The 21,175-nt window shown below is 41.4% G+C and overlaps 1 protein-coding gene across 1 annotated transcript in view; it reads left to right on the top strand.

The window, feature by feature from the left end:
* Positions 1 to 21,175, top strand: part of ANKRD17 (ankyrin repeat domain 17) — a 55,703-nt gene that overhangs the window by 5,656 nt on the left and 28,872 nt on the right. Inside the window, exons 4-16 of the mRNA XM_009324895.1 lie at positions 78 to 234; positions 2,582 to 2,729; positions 3,031 to 3,178; positions 4,283 to 4,516; positions 6,508 to 6,602; positions 11,819 to 12,056; positions 12,645 to 12,836; positions 13,229 to 13,338; positions 14,156 to 14,243; positions 15,217 to 15,344; positions 15,821 to 15,964; positions 16,553 to 16,655; positions 18,196 to 18,951. Coding sequence (XP_009323170.1) covers positions 78 to 234; positions 2,582 to 2,729; positions 3,031 to 3,178; positions 4,283 to 4,516; positions 6,508 to 6,602; positions 11,819 to 12,056; positions 12,645 to 12,836; positions 13,229 to 13,338; positions 14,156 to 14,243; positions 15,217 to 15,344; positions 15,821 to 15,964; positions 16,553 to 16,655; positions 18,196 to 18,951 — 2,541 coding nt within the window. The remainder of the gene's footprint in view (positions 1 to 77; positions 235 to 2,581; positions 2,730 to 3,030; positions 3,179 to 4,282; positions 4,517 to 6,507; positions 6,603 to 11,818; positions 12,057 to 12,644; positions 12,837 to 13,228; positions 13,339 to 14,155; positions 14,244 to 15,216; positions 15,345 to 15,820; positions 15,965 to 16,552; positions 16,656 to 18,195; positions 18,952 to 21,175) is intronic.

Raw genomic sequence — 21,175 nt, 5'->3', positions numbered from 1 at the left:
TCACAGGCTCAATTTCAACTTCTCTGTTTTCTCCTTTTCTGGCCTGCGTACCAATTTGTTGTAAATTGGAATGGAAGGAATAGGTAAGCTGTCTACAGCTGATGGTAAAGCATTTGCAGACCCAGAGGTGCTTCGCAGACTGACTTCTTCGGTCAGTTGCGCGTTGGATGAAGCTGCTGCTGCACTTACCCGGATGAGAGCAGAAAGCACAGCAAACGCAGGGCAGACGGACAAGTAAGCCAAATTTTATGCTGGATTTTTTCAGTAATGCGCTGCTTCTAGAAGCAGTTTTTCTTGTTGTATCGCTTTTGATTACGTGATGGTGAAACTCTTAACTCAAGTGGAATTAGTGCCAAGCTATCACCTGTGATTCTCCTGTTAAATATTCCTGGACTGTCAGGTCTTGCGATGGGGAGTGAAGCAATTAGTACTGTTTAGAATTCAGAAATCATGCTCCAAGTAATTTAACTTCACCAACTATAGAAACAAAATTTCTAAGCTCTTAAGCAATATGGGCCTTAGAACTGTACCAAAAAATAACAAATCCTGAAATGGGTCATTCAGTGATAGCATGAAACTAGCCTTGAGACCAAAAAAACCAAACCCAATCTGTTGTTTTAGAGAACTTCAGAGTGCCTTTTTAATTAAGGAAAACAGTCTTGAGGGACTGGAGCCTTCATGGCGCTCGGCAGCTTTGTCGCGTCGGGTAGGACCTTGGACAGAGCCTCGGCCAGAGAGTCGCTGTTTAACTGGACTTTCTGGCTTTGTGGTTTTTTGTCTTACTGGGATGTTTACGAGGGAAAGAAGAAGAAGGTTCCCTTCTAGGCTGTCATTAAGCTTCAGTACAACAGAAGCGGAGTGTTAGTAGGAACACCAAGGGCTGCTGTGCTAGTAGGCAGTTTGTTCCTTGTATACTGAGTAACTCGAGAAACATTTCTTGGTGTGTTGATCAGGACATATAAAGAAGAGCGGAATAGTTGGGGTTAGGTCTGCTTCTATTCTGTGTGTGTCCCTTCCTGCCCCCAGCTACCTCTTCTCTTATGAATGGTGGCTGCTGCCAAAGTTGTTACTGGGACAGAGGATGTGGGAAATAAAAATAAATGTGGGAAATGCAGTGCACAGACATATTTGAGAAATAATTCTCCCTATATTAGGATTATGTCTGGTGACATAAATTAAATAGGAGTCCTGGGTACAGCATACAGGTATAAGTTAGTCCTTGCTACGCAAATACCTGCTTTTACATCTTGAGTATTTTAGGAATTGCTCATATTTGTGTTGAGTTATATGGCTTGCAAAAGTTTGCTGTCAACTACCCTATTTTTCCATTCTCTGAGTCAGTTCTGTGTTGATGGGACTTCCTAAATGGAGAAGAGATGAAAGGGCAGTGGGTGGGGTGAGGCCAGTAGTCTTGGATTTATTATTATCGATCCAATTATTAGGAGCAGAGTATAGAGAAATATGTCAGACGTGATTTTTATACTCACAAAGCAGTAACTGTTTTGGAATGAAGGCAATGTAGACAGAAGATGGAATCGGAGGGATTGAAAATGTGTTTACAGTAGACCCTTTTTTGACTGAAATGGAATTGGAATGATAGAAGTTAAGAACTTGTGGAGCGACACGAGAACCACAAATACTCGGACTTACGGTTTACCAAACCAGTAGAATTTTACACTTCTCTGCTTGCTTGATTTAGGGCCACGACAGCAACATTGGATTGCATAACAAAATTTTGGGTTTTTCAGCATAGAAGAGAGGGCAAGTCATTAGTTTTGTTACGGGAGAAGAGTGGTACAGGTGGTTTGTTGTAGTTAAATTAATAGTTACAGTGCTGAACAGACGTTCGTGTTGTTAAGATGGCCAGGCGATTTCCGTGTCCTCTGCTCCTGGGGCAAAAGAGAATGTGAATGCAGCTCTGAGTAGTGGTTGCTGATTTGGAAAGGAATACTCATGGTGTTGTACTTACTGTGATTTAACCAGTTCTCCTTTTCTTTGAACCTTACTTCAGAAAATGAGTGGGACAAAACCCATGTTTTCAAACAGGAACTACAAAGCAGGACTAGGCTGAGATTGTATATTATGTTGTAATTAGTAATATAAACCAACAGTGATTTGTTTGCAGTGCTATATGATTAGCCTCTCAAAAGGGCAAGTTATTACTTATTTTCCAGATTCTTAAATGATTACCAAAAAAGGTCGTACTGCATGTGTAGTGCTGAGACAGTAAATCAGGTCCGTGGTCATGTCTTCTCTCAACTGGTTTTTTCCTTCAGTTGTACGTAATGCAGAATTTGGTAACCTAAGCGGTTGTGCTGCAGATGTTTCTCTTGTAAATTTCTGTTAAAAATTAGTAACAGGAGTGGTTGAGTATGCACATTACTCGATTTTCAAACAAGTTATGTGGAAAACCTCAAGTGTAAAAATGGCACCTCTTTAATTAGCAGTTGGCACTTCTATAGATTGTGTTTCCTTTTTTGTTGACTGCATCCTCATGGCATGTTGGATTTTTACTCTGCACTTACAGAGAGCATTTCAAGCATAGTCCATTTTCACTTTTAAATGCTTTCTATCTTATTAGCCGCAGCTTGGCAGAGGCTTGTTCAGAAGGAGATGTAAATGCTGTGCGGAAGTTGCTAATTGAAGGACGAAGTGTGAACGAGCACACAGAAGAAGGGGAAAGCCTCCTTTGTTTAGCCTGCTCAGCAGGATATTATGAGCTTGCACAGGTCGGTTTCCTAGCTGTTTTTAGTATGTGTGTATTGTACAAAAACAAGTGTTGAATTAATATATTCCAGTCTTATGCACCTGGAAGGCGGTGTTAAGGTAGTGGCAAATGTCAGTTAACTGGTAAATGGAGACTTATACATAAACTGCATGTTGCTAATGCATTCTTTGTGCTTACGTCTCTAAGTGTTTCTGACACAAAATTGTGTGTTGGTGAAGGTGGGGGCTTTGTGTAGCATTTCAGCCATCTTGACATGCTGGTTTGTCACTTGCCAGTGTTGCTGATCACCCTTCTGTTCACAGGTTCTTCTGGCAATGCATGCTAATGTAGAGGACCGTGGTATTAAAGGAGACATAACACCTTTAATGGCTGCTGCTAATGGCGGACATGTCAAAATTGTCAAGTTGCTGCTAGCTCACGGTGCTGATGTGAATGCACAGTCATCCACAGGTAAATAAGTGTGTTAGAGCTTGTTGAAAACTACTGAAAAGCTGAGATTTGCAGTGTGTGGGAAACTGAAAATTGGGGAAGAACGGCTCTCAGCCAAGCAATGCAGAGTGCTTCCTCGTGGTTTTACTATTCAGCTTTTGCATTTTTTAAATGAAGCTGTAAAATATTGGTTGTGGACATACAAAGGGGGGATAAGGTCAGTTAGTAACTGAAGGGTATTTGCGTACGTAGGATTTGTTGTCACATTAGTATTTTAAGCACAGTTTCAGAAGTTTCTGTGTACACAGAAAATGATTTGGTGTCATGTCTAGGAAACCAAGGGGAAAAAAGTAAATATGAGAAGACGGCCCTGTTTCTTTTCTCTCTTCCCCCCAGCCCCCGCCCCGTCCTTACCCATGGCAGTTTGGTAGGCATTTGTGTTGAAGTGACCAAATTGGGAAATTTTCTTGCTTTGTGCGGCCTCGAAATGGAGAGTTTGTGTGTAGTCAACAGTCCCTGACAAATGGAGTACTGACCCTGAATGATGAAAGTTGGGATAGCAGAGGACACCTCCCCCCCCTTCCCCCCAGTGAAGTAATTCTGAATAGTAATACTGCTTTGACCTTTAAACTTTTTTCAAGGTAACTTTCATAAAGGCAGATTCTTTGACTGTTGTGTTCAGATAGATGTTTTTGTAGTGTTTCCACCTTGTTATAAAGACTGGGCATTTTTGAACTAGCCCTTTAGAGGTGTTAAAGACTTGATTTAGAAGCAGCAGTTCATTCTGCTCCTTGTTTTGAGCTTTCCTTTTTACAGCATAGTACGTCCCTGCTGATTAACAGGGAAAGGGATGGGGTTTTGTGACAGAAGCTGGGATTAGCTGGGAGAGAAATGGGAACAGAAGTGCATCAGTACAGTCACCAGGCACATGGAAATCTTCGGTCTGTCAGCACAGAGCTGTTATTTGCTTCCCCCCCCCGTAGTTCTTCATCTGTAGCCTGAAAAAAAAACCCCTGTTCTGTAAGGTAGCCAGGTAAAAATGATGAAATGGAGCATAAGTTGAAGTTCCCGGTGTAGAAATGCGATCGAATTCTGTTTTGACACCTTTTTTTCTCCTGGCTTTAGGCAACACAGCCCTTACATATGCCTGTGCTGGAGGCTATGTAGATGTTGTGAAAGTACTGCTGGAATCGGGCGCTAGTATTGAGGACCATAATGAGAATGGTCACACTCCTCTGATGGAAGCGGGAAGTGCCGGCCATGTGGAAGTGGCCAGAGTGCTGCTAGAAAATGGAGCAGGCATAAATACGCATTCCAATGAATTCAAGGAGAGTGCGCTTACGCTGGCTTGCTACAAAGGTACAGTACCAAATACCATACCTGTTACAAAGGTGTAACAAGTGTGGAAAAGTGAGACAGGTGTGAAAAGTCTTCTCAAACATGTATTTATTCAGCCTTGCTGCCCAGGACAAAATGAATTTGAAGGCTATGAGTAGATGCTTTCTCATGCTTTTATCCTGGCTGTGATGCCACATAACACGTATGCACCATATGTAAAATGACTATCAGTGTGGAGAGTGTAAGGATCAAGATATAAACCTTATGTCTGAGTCGTTACGATGCTTTGAAAGATTCTCTATTAAACGAACTAGGAGACGAGGAACTAATACGCTTTATCATAGAGTAAGTATGGTAAACTTTCTGAATGGTAGCTATATTATACAAGATACCTCTGCTTAGATACAGAAATCGTTTGATTTTAAAGGACTTGGCACTTGGAAAACATGCAAAATCTAGGACCTTGCCTTTTAGGTGTCAGTGCTTAGGCAACAGGCCTTTCTTGCCTCCCTTAGAGTATTAGGCAGCTATCTTGCATCACCCAAACAAGGGATGAAGATGTTTAATTAAGAGGCCAAATGTGTTCACGCAGCTGAGCAGTTGCTATTATAGTCACTTAGGACATGTTTTATTAGAGCTATTAGAGCGGCTCTGGGCATCATAGAGTAATTGATGCTGGTAGCAGAGGTAGTTCTGTGGCACCTCAGTAGAAGATAGTCTTTCATTTATGTTTCTTTTATCTCCCTTGATAAGTTCTTGGTTCACTGTTGCTGAACGCCCTCGTAAGCCATGGTAATTTTCTTTTGTGGTGTCAGAGCAAAGGCTCTGTTATGAAAGAGGGGGGTGGGACCCTAAAACATTCCCTCCCTCAGAAAATGTGCTTGGGCTCCGAATCCTGAAGTGAGGTTGGAAAGCAGAGACGAAAAACTAAAGTCTGTGCTTAGTCAGTTGTTCACTATGATATATGGGACAGAAGTGAAGATATTCAGGCTTTCATTTTTTTCACCTTGTCATATATGATTTGTCTGTCTTTTGTGCATTTCTGTGTTGCTCCAGATCTCGTGTTTAGGGCATAAAAATAAGCTCCTAACTTTCTCAGGTTGCTTGCTTCCTGTAGTAGAATGACATGGGATATTTGGGACCAAGAAGGTCACTAACTTCTCCCAAATAAAGGGGGAAGGTGAAAAAGCAGTGTAGCCTCATCCTGGGCAGCATCTGTGCTATTCATGGTGTTGCTAGGTGTAGTTCCTAGTTTTAAGGTTTAGCTGTGGTCATGTTGAGTTATGAAATGGCAATATTTTTGTTTTTCTTTGACTTGGTTTTATATGCTTGCGTATGGTGTTGGTCAGGACGGTGTAGCGAAGCTGACTGGACTTGGCACACGTAAAGGACTTGGTGAACTATAGCCATGAATTAATGGAGCGGTTGAGGGCAAATACTTTTAAAATAGGTGTCCTTACCTTGGGAGGATTCCTATAGATGGTTGAATTCCTAAGAGTATGCTTGGAAGTTTGAAGGTCTATCTGCTTTGTATGTTATACGGTCTGAGGGTCAGTGTGAGCTCAGGGACGGGTTACAATGCCATTTATAAAAACAGTAACCCTAAGTCCTTAATGTCAAGCGAGTCAAGGGGAAAACCTGACCCCCAACAAAAAACCAACATTCTGTAGATAAAAGAAATCCAAATGTTTTTGTATATAATAAGTCACCCTGGTAAAGCTTATGGACTGCTGCACTATGCAGCTCTAATGTCACTTCAAGGAACGCCTGTAGCGCAGGCATAATTTTAGAAACAAAGTGAATTGGATTGTATTTATATTAACTAAGCTGTTAAGCATCTGTGCACATGGAACACACAGATATGAATATGCCTTTCAAGAGTGTTTCATGGGATGTCTTTTTTTTGTTGTAACATGGCCTATTACCTTCATTATGTATGTTAGACCCTTCTATGACTTGTGAAAGGCATTTTGTGAAGTAGTTTTTATCTGTTAAATATTTTCTCCATGCAGGCCATCTAGAAATGGTGAGATTTCTGCTGGAAGCTGGTGCAGACCAGGAACACAAGACAGATGAAATGCATACTGCTCTCATGGAGGCTTGCATGGTAAGAGATGTCTGGCTTGAGCAGTGAGGCGTACGTACTGTCTCTTCATCTCCTGATGATGAACAAAGTGATTCCTTTTGGTCTCCTTTTGGTACAGAACCTAACTATGTGATGTTACGGTTCTCCTGTGCCCTTTTGCAGAAGAAATTGGAGGGGGGGGAAGTACCGGGTTGAAAAATAGTACTTCCTAAAACAGCAAAATTGAACTCGTTCCTCGCGTGGCTGACAAGTAGTTGAATTCTTAGGAGACATCAGCTAAAGCTTGCATCACGTGAGCATTAGCAGGAGAGCTCTATTAATCCATCCTTTGAATAAGTAGGTTTCTGTATGTCTAGCTGCACTTTGTGTTTTTTGTGAAGTGGCAGAAGTCAGTGAGTAAGGCTGTGCTCATTGTCCCAGAGCAGCTTATGTAGGCTACATTTCTCCTCGTGTTACATGTCACTTGCTCTTTGCTTTTTGCCCTTCTGATAATCATGGAGGCCTGGTTTGAATGGGATGTTTTTGTGACCTTACTTCAGAGAAATGAATGACTTTGGGAGATAGCCAAAAGTAAATAACAGTCAATTATTTGAACAGAACCTTTTTTTTTGCTTTGTGTAGTTTTGCAGGCTTCTGGGTGAGAAACTTTCAGTTTCCAATGGGAAAATCCTTTATACGGGAATCTCCAAGTTAAATAACTTGAAGTGGAACATTCTCAGTGGGTGTCGAAATGCTTTTAACAATTCTAATGTGCTAAACGTAGGCAGTGAATATGGTCATCACCTGGCTGTTGGAGGCATTTAACATACCTATGTCACATTTAAGGAGTTTCTAAGCTAAGTTCTCTTCCCATGTAGGTGCTTATGTTTAGGTGCGCGTCTGCAGCTTGCTTCAGTATGGTTCACGTAGCCCCGTGTGCTCCTTGAAAACACAGGATCAGAAGCTGTTTGGGAAGCAACTAGGAAACGGAAGGGGAAATTGTTAACTTACGACTAATAGGAGTACTTTCATGTTGCTGCTTTGCCCATCTGAGGCAATTGTAAAATGACAGTGTAGAATAGATTACCTTTTTATAAAATTTAGTAAGATGCTGAGAACAACTCTAATTTTTGAGTAATAGTTTTTTGCCATAGAACACAAATACACGTGAAGCTTTCCCTTGAAAAAATTATGTATGGGTACGTTTTAATGCTGGAATGGTATAACAGATACCAGACTTAAGATTCTTCCAGGCTTTCGTGGTGAAGAAAACTTGCGAAATCGTGTCTTTAGATAGTTTTTCTGTTTGAAGTACTGTTAGGCTTGAACACCTATGTAAGTCTCATATATTTGCACCTTCTTTAAAGCACGTATGCTATTTGAAATCTATTTCCTACATACTACCTGAGGTAACAGAATTCAGTTGCTTTGGTCTTTTCCTTTGGAGAGTTCTTTAGATGATGGAGTAAATCTGCCCATTTATTCCCCTCATTTCTCCTCCAGGAATTGTTTAGACTTTGGTGTACCCCTTCTCAGAGAAGTGAATACGCTGCCATGAGTTTATTAACTCTGCACCGTACCAAGGGTTGGCAGGGGTAAGCTAATAGGATGAAAAATCCAGCAAGTGTCAGTTTGTGTTCGTAGAATTGAGAGTGTTTTGAAACTTTTTCTGCTGGAGAAATGAAAGTGAAACAAAATGGTACAGAATTAGGCTTCATTTTTAGATTCCCCCCAGTTTTCTTAGCGACCTTGAATTGCGGTAGGCTGTTGTGCAACGCTTACTGCAGAGGTTTCCTCTACTTTTTAGGGTGCATAGCTGCAGCATGCTTGGGTAGGTCAGTAGTTTGTTTATGCTTTATGCCAACATATTGCAAATCCTTCATCTGAATATGTAACTTAAATATAAAACTGAAAACTTGTCTCTTAGGTTTCCTTTTTATCCTCCTCTTTAAATAGATTTCTGATGGGTTGGGTTTTTCATGTCATGAGCCTTGTGTAGTGTCACGTTGTGAATCTGTGGTTATGGAGGAATGCCACAAATACTTATTTAGTCTTCCCTTCCCTGGAACAACTGTAATGGTTCTAAAATCAGCCAGTTATGTCTGTTGAAGGAAGTTAATGGCTTCAGATAGGGCAATCATTAACAGAAACCATTATATTTCTCAAGGAGTCATTAGAAAGAAAGGCACGTAGATAAACAGGACTTCAGCTATTGTTTCTCTCACTCAGAAATCTTAATAGATTAGCCATATTAATATCATGGGCGTTGTCCTTGCAGCGAGTTCCCTGGAAGGTGAGGATAAAATACCTTGTTTGGTGTTGCAGTAGCCTTCTCATCAGGACGGTTTCTTCACAGATCAGAAGTTTGCAGAGAAAGCTGCTATTTCATGGAGCCGTGGAGCCATACTTCTTTTCCTTGCCACTCTCTTCCACCCCGGCTTCTCCCTCCACCAATAGATTAGCAAAAGTCCATCGGACTTGCAGAAACGTTGGGACCCCTTTTTTTTTTATTAAGATTTACTGAGCAATAGGAGAAAATCTGTTTCTCTTATTTCTGCAGGAAACTGTTCCTAAGTAGGCGTTTCCACGCCGCTCCTCAGAATTGACAGATAGTTGAGTGTCTCGGTACCTTCAGCTCTGCTTAAGAGAGGGAGCCGCTTTCTATAGCAGACTTAGAAAGGTTGCCGTCTGAAATGAAGCAGTGCAGGGGCTTCTCATTTCAGCATGTTTTTTCTGCAGAAACGGTTGTCGCTCTTTAGTAGCAGAAGACAACTACCTTCTCTAGAATAGCGTTGAACTTGAATATGTGTTACAGAACTGTTTATATGTGGCATAACACTTACATACAAGCCAGTGAGACTGTTTAAACCTTGTCCTACAAGGCATTTGGGAAGACTTCTGACCGAGAGCTTTTTTTATAGAGGGCAGTTAACGATGGTGTAATGCAAATGAGTTGTTGGGCAATGTGACTTGCCTTGTGGGAGCAAAAAGCAGGTTTGTCTAGTTGCCGCTTCCTCTGCCGGAAGTAACCTAATCTTCCACGCTGAGGGCCACGTACCGACTGCCCACAGGGGTTGGTCTTGAAAATATGCCCGGTGTGCTTGTGCAGATTGGTCAGGCGACTTTTTGTGATCTAATAGCAGTTACGAGGCTTTTTCTAGCTGTTGTAGAAGAGCTGAACGGCACCACCCCGTTGCAAGGTTTGTTAAAACATGGATAGAATTTCCTTGTGTGGTTCAACACCAGCAGTTATTCTCAAGGCTGCTTGGCCCATAAAAGAAGCTTTGAAGCATAGCTTTATACTGCTGTTCGCCATACTTGTCGCGAATCAGGGATGATTAGTGAGGTGTCCTGCCAGAGCCTTGGTGGTTGAGGCGCCGTCTCTGCATTTCCCTGAGGAAAGGTTCTTTATGGAGTCTTGGAGGTTTTCCCTAAAATAGTATTGTCGTTTCATGTAAAAGGTGAATATGTCCTAGTTAATGTCCTAGATATTTTTCCGAGAGAAAATCGTGTTTTGCTCCCTGGATATCAGAAGAAGGTATATAACACTTAAGAAAATGAAGTGTAAAAACGTCACATGCAGTTTTGTATTTTGTCTGGAAAAGAGCTTTTTGGGGTTGTGATTTCTAGCTTGGCAAGGATGGCAATGGCTGCGATTTGCTGCCTCTTATTAGTTAATCTGAGATCAAGGTGTACTTACCTGGTTCATTGACAACCTTGGGATAGCCTTGTGTTCCTGGTAAGCTGCTGTTTTTTCTGTGCAGCCCTCCTGTGTTTTGTGTGTCAGACCTTTTCCCATTATGGTTTCTTCACGTTTGAATGATGGCAATTTCCTCGTGGAGAAAACCAGCTTGGAGAGTTTGTGCTGTTGTTGGACCGCAGTGACCAAGCCAGTCTCTGCTTCTGTCTAAACAAAAGCAGAACTGAATGGCAATTGGATATGTCACTGTCAGGCCTCCAGTGTAAACATATAGCTGAAAAGCCACTTCAAGTAGTTCCTGGATTTATGGCATGCTAAAAACATGACGAAGATCCTATGCTCAAATATTTTCTTTGTTTCTAAAGGAAGAAAGCAAACTTAGGAGCTATGTTTTGGTAAAACGAGTTTGACAGGGCGATAATGGTATCTGGAAAACCCTGCCAAGGGAAGGCTGTAGTTTAGGTGGCTCCTGTGATGTATGAGGAACCTCTGACAAATGGTCTTGTTTTGGCTTTTCTCGTGGAGGGAGAAATAAAGTCCTGACTCTGCTATTGAATTGAGCAGTGAAATAGTTTTGCAGGAGCCAAGAGGTAAGCATTGTCTTGTGCACGACTTCTTTTTAAGAAAGGAAGGAAGGAGAATTGTTGAATTTAAACCCGGTCCTCTCTTCCACCTCCGTCCCCAGAAGCGGGGTATCTGTAATGTAAATACTCCGAGACACTAACGGTCTGCATGGACATGAGGATGAACTGTATTCCTGACATGCGTTGTTTTTATAACTAAAATACACTGTATTGAACAAATAATGCAACTGCATGTTGAATTTAAAACAAAAATCCCTCTCTGACAAAGTGGGGAGCATTGGCATTGAGCGACTAGTTTGCAGTGTAAAGGTTTTGTAGTCTTTGGGAAGAATATCAAAACCTGTTCTTACGTCCAAGAGAAGAAATTTTTTTTGGACTGAAATGCTCTTAATACTGCTTTATTTATTAGACTGCTTGTGGTGTTAGTAGGAAACCTGTTGGCAGAACGCAAGAAGAAATAATTTGAGTGTTAACTTATTTCTTAGAACTTGTGTTCCTTAGATAATTTCACATGTGCGGTTCTGTGTCTAGTCTTTAATGAAGAGCTCCCTCTAAACTCTTTGGGTTTTGGTTTGTGGTTCCCCCCCCCCCCCCCCACATCTTATGAAGCTGATCCCAAACACTTGAACTTGAGTCTGGTATGAAGAAGTTGACTGGCTTGTTACTTACACCATGGGCAGGCACGTTTGATATGTGGTTTGCAATATTTTAGTTTTGAACATATTCAGTAAAATATGTTTGAAGTTTTTTCAGGTGCCTGTTAAAGAGTACATCTTTAGCCTTTATCCAAATACTTAAGAAAAACATTTAGGAAAACTTAAGCAAGTTAAATTATATTTTTGGACTTCGTGACTCACTTCTTGCTTTCTGTGTCTTCCGAGGGAATTTGAGTGGGTGACTACTTAAAGCTTCGGAGAAGAGCAGCAATTTTACTATTTTGACGGTCTTTTGATCTTGGTTTTTTTAATTCCTAGGACGGCCATGTGGAAGTGGCAAGATTGCTTCTCGACAGCGGAGCTCAGGTGAACATGCCTGCTGACTCTTTTGAGTCTCCATTGACTTTGGCAGCCTGTGGCGGGCATGTCGAACTGGCAGCTTTGTTAATTGAACGTGGAGCTAACTTGGAAGAGGTAAACGATGAAGGATACACACCACTAATGGAAGCAGCTAGAGAAGGCCATGAAGAGATGGTGGCACTGTTACTTGGTCAAGGTAACTGTTGCGGTGCCTTCCATGGACTGTAATTCTATGGGCATCTGCATGTGTTTTGGGGGGGGGGCAATAAAAGCTAAGTTACTGTAATTTTTTGTTTCCTTCTTCAATGACTTCTGAACTCCCCCCCGCCACCTTCTTGAGCGGTTGGTGGGGTGTTTTGTTTGTGGGTTGGTTGTTTTGTTGTTTTTTTTTTTTTTCCAAAATATCCTTTGCTCCACTCGTTTACTTCGTAAGTGGTCATTCTGAATTGTTCTTCAGAACAGGTTTGCTTTTTTCAGACAGACATCGAATAGCGAACAGTTAATGTGGGTAACTTGCATTCTGCATAATGGCCTTGGCCTATCTAGAGATTGTGTTATTGCTGAAAAGCTGTAGAGAGAGAAGTGCTTTAAGGTCCTCGGAGGGGTTTCCAAAGTAGTTAAATAAAGTTGAAATCTTTCATTAGAAGAAAATTTCTGCAGTGCTAGAAATGAGATACGTAGTAAGAAGATGGCTTGTGCATCAGGAAATGGCTTTGTCTGCTGATAGTGGTTTCAGTAACTAGTGTTTTCTGATGTATGTGTGGTTTTGGTGTTTTGTTTTAAGGAGCAAACATCAATGCACAAACAGAGGAGACGCAAGAAACGGCATTGACTCTGGCTTGCTGTGGAGGTTTTCTGGAGGTTGCTGATTTTCTTATTAAAGCGGGAGCTGACATAGAACTTGGTTGTTCCACACCTTTGATGGAGGCTGCTCAAGAGGGTCATTTGGAGCTGGTTAAATATTTATTAGCTGCAGGTATGGAGTAATTTTGGTAACAGTTTTGTAGAGATCTATCTAATGTAACCTTAAGAGAAAAATATCTTTTTCCATATTCATTACACTTTCATTAGGAGCTTCTTGAAGTTGACTGCAAAGGTTTGTGGAACCTTGAGTAATTTACTAGTTGGACCCTAATTTAGCTTTTGAAGATTAAGTTGATGTAAACTTGCTTGGAACTGAAAATCTAGTTTGTTTGTTTGTTTGTTTTAATTCCTCTAGAGTATGATTAAGTTGTCAGTTTCATAGATGTTGGCTTGGAAGGGGGAAGTTAAAAATTTGCTATCTGATCTGGTAAAGATTATGAAGAGACTTGCATATTTTCTGTCATGAACTTCATAAAGCTTACATGCTCGTTACTGCTGCTTCAGGGGCTAATGTGCATGCAACAACAGCAACAGGTGACACAGCACTGACATATGCCTGCGAAAATGGCCATACTGATGTAGCAGATGTCTTACTTCAGGCAGGCGCAGATCTGGTAAGTCATTACCTTCTTAAAAAAAACTAATTAGGAAATAAAATTATAAATGTCTATTTTTTTGGCGTCCCGTGTTCGTTGCTGAAAACTTAACAAGTTTGCAGTTAATTGTTACACTTCTATTAAAATTATCTTTTAACCTTTTTCTTCGAACTAAGTGAGAATTGGTGATGCTTTTCTAATGGATTTTAGGCTGTTTAATTACCTGAAAGTGCTTAGGTCAGTTACAGTACTTTGGTGATGGATGTCTAAAGCATTTCCAAGCCATTCAAGGTTGCTTGTACAGAAAAATGGGGGATTTTGTTCTTCTGTCATGTGCAGTCCTGAATGGTATTCGGCTTCGAATTGTTGAGCTGACTATGGGTTAGTACTTGTACCTGCAAATTGGTTCTAGTCCTTACGCGGCAAACAGTTGATAGTTCTGTTCCGATGTGATCTATTTGGTGTACTGTAATGGAATTAAGATAACGGAGGTAAACTGATTTTTACTTTTCGGTAGGCTTGTACACCTGTACGTTAACAAAAAGTGAAGTTAAGCATGACACAGCTCATTTGGTTTAACTAAAATCCCCACCGTGTGCTTGAGCGCTTTTTGTTCAGGAGGCTCAGACCTGTACAAAGGTAGGTAGATAGCTTCATCTGTCTGCAAGACACACTGAGTTCAAATGTTACATAAATTTTTACGTCTGCAGTTCGTGGAACACTAAAAAGGGATCTTCCGTGTCTTTCCATTCAAAAGTACAAAAGGCTGAATTGCATCCTTTCACATGTGCTACTTCTGAGTTTGGATTTTTAAGCCTTTCTTTATCTACTCTAGGAGCACGAATCAGAAGGTGGAAGAACTCCTCTCATGAAAGCTGCAAGGGCAGGTCATGTTTGCACTGTTCAGTTCTTGATTAGCAAAGGTAAGAGCGCGAAAAGGTTTTGGTTTTCCTGCTGTTAGAAATACTCGAAGTTAAGAACATGTCGGTGCTAGTGTAACTTCCTTGGACTTGTTCAAAATATTTTAACTCGAGTAGGTAGTTGATTCTCCAACGAGGCACGTAATGATCACCTCTGGTTTCTGGTGAGATAAGTGGGAACTACTTCTAAAAATACTTAAACTCCAGTCTCTAATTCCTAGTAAAAGCAGCAACAGTAGCGGTGGTTACTGGGTGTCTCCATGCTCGTGGTGCAGCTTTTGAGCTCGTGTCTTTTCAGAAGTTGAACTTGAAGTGCCTGTTAGTCTCAAAGTTTTGACTGTAACTTGCTTGGTGTTGTCAGAACTATCAGCTCCAGGCTTAAATCACAGTTGAATGCATAGATTTGATACAGAGCTCGGAACTGCTGTTTTCTCTCTCTTGAGCTGATACTGATGGATTTTTCTCATACCTTCTTTGTATGGAGCAGGACTGGCTTAAAGCTTACAGTGTGCTGTAATTTGCCCTGTGTAGATTGTAGAGGAAAGAAGCAGAGATGCAATTCATCATCTGCTTGCTGGTGCTAAGATGCATGGATCCATGCGCTGGATCTTAGTGTTGGATTTGTGGTTGGTTTTGTTTTTTAAAAAGAGGCATAGCCCTGGCCCAATGGCTGGCAAATTGAAAAGCAATAGGTTCACCTGCCGTGTGACGTTCCATATTTACCATGTAGCCATTGGAACAGTGAGTTTGGAGCGCTGGTCCAGGTAGGGTTGCTTTTCTTTTTGTGACATGTGATGTGTTTAAATGGTCTTCTGATGATGGTAATAATTGACTGATTTGATTTATCGGTTGTAAGACTGCAGCCATGGAGAACTACGTTCTCCTACTTAAGAAAAAAGTTAACTTCCTGTCGCTTTAGGTAGAGGAGAACCGGTTCAAGTATTTTGAAATATTTTTCCCCCTTCTATTTTTGAAGGAGCAAATGTGAATAGGACCACAGCTAACAACGATCATACGGTATTGTCGCTGGCTTGTGCTGGAGGTCATTTGGCAGTTGTGGAGTTACTGCTAGCTCATGGTGCCGATCCTACTCACAGATTGAAGGTTTGTCACTTGATTACCTTATTTGCCTCTGAGGTAGTCTTTCGTTAATCTTAAAACTAACGCTACCCAAACGAATTTGCTCCTTTTGTCCTCTCTGCAGCTGACACAGGATGTCATGAGTAAACAGAAGTAAGATGCAAGAGCTGGTATTTCCACAAACAGGCATTATGGTCATGAACATATTGATAGAAGGTGGCCTTAGGAGGAGTGGAGGGCTATTGATTACCGTGAATGTAAAAGTTGCGCTCCAGTTGTAAGGTCACAATTGTGGAAGAGGAAGAAAAATTTTAGGCAGTACTAGGTTTTTTTGGAAATACTTAATAGAGTCCTTCAGTTCAGATACGGACTTACTGCAAATTGAATGAATATTTATTAAAGCAGTCTTAATAGCTACTGTGTCATGTTTCCCAAAATGCTTCAGTGTTGTCATGTTTTGATGATGCTGTTTACTAATACTGTGATTTTTCCCTCTTTAGGATGGATCAACTATGTTAATAGAGGCAGCGAAAGGTGGTCATACCAGTGTGGTTTGTTACCTTCTAGATTACCCAAACAACTTGCTTTCTGCTCCTCCACCTGATGCTACTCAGCTGACCCCACCATCCCATGATTTAAATAGGGTAAGATTTAAGGGCTGGTTACCTGTGGATTTGTCGGGCTTTTTTGCATTTCTTCGTGCAGCTTACTCAGGAGTTCAAAGATGAGAGAAGAGTCGGTTATGTCATTTCGTGAACTACTGAACTGTAGGTGAACACGCTGAAAATTACTTTGAGCTGTCGTGAAAAAGGTGAAGACTCTTTGGCATCACTGTGTAGTGCTTTCATTGTTTTTCTTGCTGCTTTATAAATATTATTGGAAAAAATGGCGAGAAAAAAAAAGCAACAAGTGAAAAGGTCTGATTTAATGAGGCTCTTCAGATTACGTTTGTAGCCCATTGTGGCTTGTAGTTGCTTTGCCGTAGTATAGCACTGTACCATGCTGAGAGGCGTATTGTCTGGCAAGTAACTTGTTAGGTTAAAAATGCAAAGTATATAGAAGTCAGATGATCTCAAATTGTTAACTATTGAACTCAGCATATTAAAAAAACGTATTAAATGTTATTAGTCACCATTAAAGTCTGCTTTTCTAACAGGTTTTGTTTACCTTCTATTGAATTATAACTAGATTAGAGTATGAGAAAAGTAATCTGTTAGTATCCAACGTTTTAGGCTCCTCGTGTACCAGTGCAGGCGCTGCCCATGGTCGTCCCACCCCAGGAGCCTGACAAACCCCCTGCTAATGTCGCCACAACCCTTCCCATCAGAAATAAAGGTCAGTCTTAGTTCTGGAGCTTATTTTCTAAATATCCTTCCTAGGTAGAAGATAGAGGGTTGCGCTTCTAGCAGAGTAGTTCCTATGAAGAGTGTTTATGGATTCAGTCAAGGAAACGGCAATTTTTTTTTTTTTAAGGATTTGCTTATCCGCCAAATACGAAGTATCAGTCATCTAACCCTGTAATCATAAAGCGTCAAGAAATCTGCCTAAGTAAATACGTTAAAATATATATTAGTCTGACATACTGGACTAATGCAAAATGTCGCCCAGAAGCCTATATAAATTTGATAATGGAAGTTGTAAAAACAATGTTAATCTCCATATCGTAGTTGACTTTAACTTGTGTCTACTTAGGATAGTAGTTTCGGAGTGGGTTTGACTAATTTGATTGAAGGCGGAATTTCTTGTGCTATAAAATATTTAGTTTGATGTGGCTCTTGTCCTCCTAGGACTAAATTTGCATCTATTTTGATATCGCCATTTTGACACTTAACGCTTTCTGTACTTAAGAATTCTCTCCCAAAACAATTTTTATCAAGGATCAGCGATAGTGCAAATACAGGCGTGCATGTCATAAAATTAATACTGTGTGTACACTTGTATTGTTCTGGAAATACAGCGAGGATGACTGGAAGAAACTGGGCACCTCCACTGACTCAAATCCTGAGTTTTGATTTGCCTTTCGCCCTTCAAAATTAATCGATTGTTCCTTCTCCAACCGGTACGGCAGACCATGTCAGCTGTGTTACTGTGGACTTCTTCATAAAAGATGAATTGGATTAGTCCATCGCTCATTCTTACAGGAAGGCTGAAATATTTGCCTTGCCTGGGCAGAGAGCTGAGTTTTGACACAGGCAAAATCATGTCTGCTATGGATAAAATCTAGTGGCTAAACATACCCTGTTAGATCATGTTAAATATAAATGACTATCCTGGGTTCTAGCGCTGTTTGTCAACTGAGCAAAGCTGGATACCTGTAGTGAAAGGATTCAGTAGTCCTAGCAAGTGTAGTGCTTCCTAAAATGTACCGAGTTATTCACAAAACCGGTGGCCTAGAACAAGTCACCTGTCCCTCGAGATGTTTTTGCATCACTTTTGCTGTGCTTTCAGGGCTGTAACCATACATTTATGTCTTAACACGATACCAGACGCAAAACATCAAGTAAAGAGACAGCATATTCTTTCTTTTTGTTTCCATTTATCCTGTAGCACCACTTGATAACAGCGGCTCTTGAGACAATCGCTTCATTTGGCAAAAGTATAACAATTGTTGGAGTAAATATGTCAACGTAGCGCAGGGTTATTTGGAATGTATGCGCAGTAATCTGTACTGTTAAATTGCAATCCGACTGCTGTATTAAAATTGATAGCGAGAGATAACGGTTTTCTTTGAGGGCCTTACAGTACACGCTGACCTTCTGTGGGTGCTGTGTCTTGGTGCATAACCGGCCATTTAGCATCCCAACAGTAGCTCTATAATGAGGATGCCATTCATATGCACTTCCATTGGTTCTGAGGGGGTTTCTTTTTCACACAGCTGCTTCTAAACAAAAGTCCAGCAGTCATTTGCCAGCAAACAACCAGGATGTACAGGGTTACATCACCAATCAGTCTCCAGAGAGCATTGTAGAAGAGGCTCAGGGCAAGTTGACAGAGCTGGAGCAGAGGATAAAAGAAGCCATAGAGAAGAACGCTCAGCTGCAGTCCCTGGAATTGGCACACGCTGACCAGCTCACCAAAGAGAAGATTGAGGAGCTGAACAAAACGAGAGAGGAACAAATTCAGAAGAAACAAAAGATTTTGGAGGAACTGCAGAAAGTGGAGCGAGAGTTACAGCTGAAAACTCAGCAGCAGCTAAAAAAGCAATATCTAGAGGTAAAAGCGCAAAGAATTCAGCTCCAGCAGCAGCAGCAGCAACAGTCTTGCCAGCATCTGGGACTACTGACTCCTGTTGGGGTAGGAGAACAACTCTCAGAGGGAGACTATGCACGATTACAGCAAGTGGACCCCATCTTGCTTAAAGATGATCCTCAGCAAGCTGCTGCGCAGACGGGTTTTGCACCAATTCAGCCTCTGGCGATGCCACAAGCTTTGCCTCTGGCAGCAGGTTCCTTACCTCCAGGGTCCATCGCAAATCTTACAGAACTGCAAGGTGTTATAGTTGGACAGCCAGTATTGGGCCAAGCACAACTAGCAGGGCTGGGGCAAGGAATACTGACAGAAACACAGCAAGGGTTAATGGTAGCCAGCCCTGCTCAGACGCTCAATGACACGCTGGATGACATCATGGCAGGTGGGTTTATATTGTTATGAGCAGGTATAATATTTGCTTGACCAGTTGAGGGTATGTCCACTTCTTTGTGTGTGTGTGTGTGTTTGTGTACTCCCGCTAGCTCTACAGCAAGTACCACTAGCCTACTGATCCCTGTCTTTAGGAGTTCAGAAAACTAGTTTTAACTTTTCAATTTGCAGGGTTGCCTTTCCCTTTGTTCAGCTAACTGGTGCCTGTTTGTCAGGTTGGTATGTCGGAAGTGGCATTTTTAACTCTTCATAGTTTGGGGGGGGATGCGCTAGGGTCTAACAGTTCTATTTCGGCCTCTTTGTAGTTCAGGAACAACATCTTGACGATGCTGGTTAGTACTTTGGACTAGCTGAGAACTGACTTGGAACGCTCAGAATAGGCTTTGAGCAACAATAGCACCACATCGAGCCTATAATGTTGTAAGGAACCTGTAGGCTTGTCTTTTGAATGAGAGCTGCTCTAGTTGGCCTTGAATAGTCTACCTATCGGAAGCTTTTACTTCTGTTTGGAAAAAAAATTATAATCTTAGGACTTGTAAAAAAAGTCTACTCAAAAAAGGCTGCTTTGCCAGCGAAAAACAAGTTTGGCCTTAACAAATTCTTCTTAATCGTTTTGGAGAATTCTTTACCCAGTGACATCAGTGCTTTAAGGCCTTAAGTAGTAAAATAAAAGAACGAAGCAGGTTTTAAATACCGTAGGAAATGTGAGTTGTTAGTGTTGCTTTCCTTTACACCCGCTTCAGTCGCACTTAATCCCCTTTCCATGTTAAAGTAGTCGCTGAAATACTCGTTTTGACTACTTAGCTGAATAAAGATTAACTGTTAGGACATAGTATTAAAAAAATCATGTCACTCGATGAAAATGTGCTGAGGTGTTCTTGGTTAAGCTGATGAACTTTCATTTTAAAAGCGCTGTCTATTTTGACAAGCGTGCTTTCTAAAGCATGTTAGGGTGAGGGGCACGTGCCGGAGGAAAGGCAGGTCTCCAAGAACGTTTTAGACCGGAGGTGCAGAGGTGTGGAGCTGGTCCTGCGTATAGCGCAAGAGTTATTGGAGTACAGTAATGGTGCAGAGTGAATAGAGGATATGGTAATGGTTAAGAATAACGGGTGGTGGTTGTTTAAAATACTTGGAACAACACTTTTCAAATTAGGCACCTAATGAGTAGCCTGATGTTCAGGCAAAGCCTCATTAGAGATTGCTGAAACTTACGGGAGCTACAGAGATTCTTTTTGGAAAATCTGGTGTTAGAATTGAAGCCTAGACATACAGATTGGAAGCTGTCAGTGGATAAAAAAAACAAGCTGGCTGCATGAAAAAGTAGATAAAACTACATCCATCACGCATCGATAGTGAAGATGACAGTGGAGCTGCTGGGATGCGTAACAATACCAGCTACTCAATTGAAGAGATGGGATAATTACGGTTTTTAGTTACTTAGGAAGAATCGGTGCAATGCACCTCAATTGTATTTAAATATAACTTCAACTTTGAATTAGGACATTTGTTATATGTTTAAACTGCATATAACGTCTTGAGAATCTACGATTTTAGGTTATCTGCCACATAGCCAAATGCTCATGCATGCCTTTTTGGAAGGGTCGGGTATTTCAATGTGCGTTTGAGTGAATGTTTTTGTACTACTTAGTCCCAGTTCTTAGTATGTGCGTGCGCACATGCAATTGGGAATGAGGTCTCAATTCATAGAATCATAGAACGGTTTGGGTTGGAAGGGACCTCTAAAGGTCATCTAGTCCAACCCCCCTGCCGCGGGCAGGGACATCTTCACCTAGATCAGGTTGCTCAGAGCCCCGTCCGACCTGACCTGGAATGTTTCCAGGGATGGGGCATCCACCACCTCTCTGGGCAACCTGGGCCAGTGCTTCACCACCCTCAGTGTAAAAAAAAATTCTTCCTTAAATCTAGTCTGAATCTACCCTCGTTTACTTTAAAGCCGTTCCCCCTTGTCCTGTCGCAACAGGCCCTGCTAAATAGTTTGTCCCCATCTTTTTCTATAAGCCCCCTTTAAGTACTGATAGGCTGCAGTAAGGTCTCCACGAAGCCTTTTCTTCTTTAGGCTGAACAACCCCAACTCTCTCAGCCTTTCTTCATAGGAGAGGTGTTCCATCCCCTTCATAATTTCTGTGGCCCTCCTCTGGACCCGCTCCAACAGGTCCGTGTCTGTCTTATGCTGAGGGCTCCAGAGCTGGACGCAG

Source organism: Pygoscelis adeliae, unplaced genomic scaffold, assembly GCF_000699105.1.
Source record: "Pygoscelis adeliae isolate BGI_AS28 unplaced genomic scaffold, ASM69910v1 Scaffold316, whole genome shotgun sequence".
In the NCBI taxonomy this organism is placed as follows: domain Eukaryota; kingdom Metazoa; phylum Chordata; class Aves; order Sphenisciformes; family Spheniscidae; genus Pygoscelis; species Pygoscelis adeliae.
The sequence above is the reverse complement of the archived record's forward strand: the minus strand, read 5'-3'. Positions and strand labels throughout refer to the sequence as shown.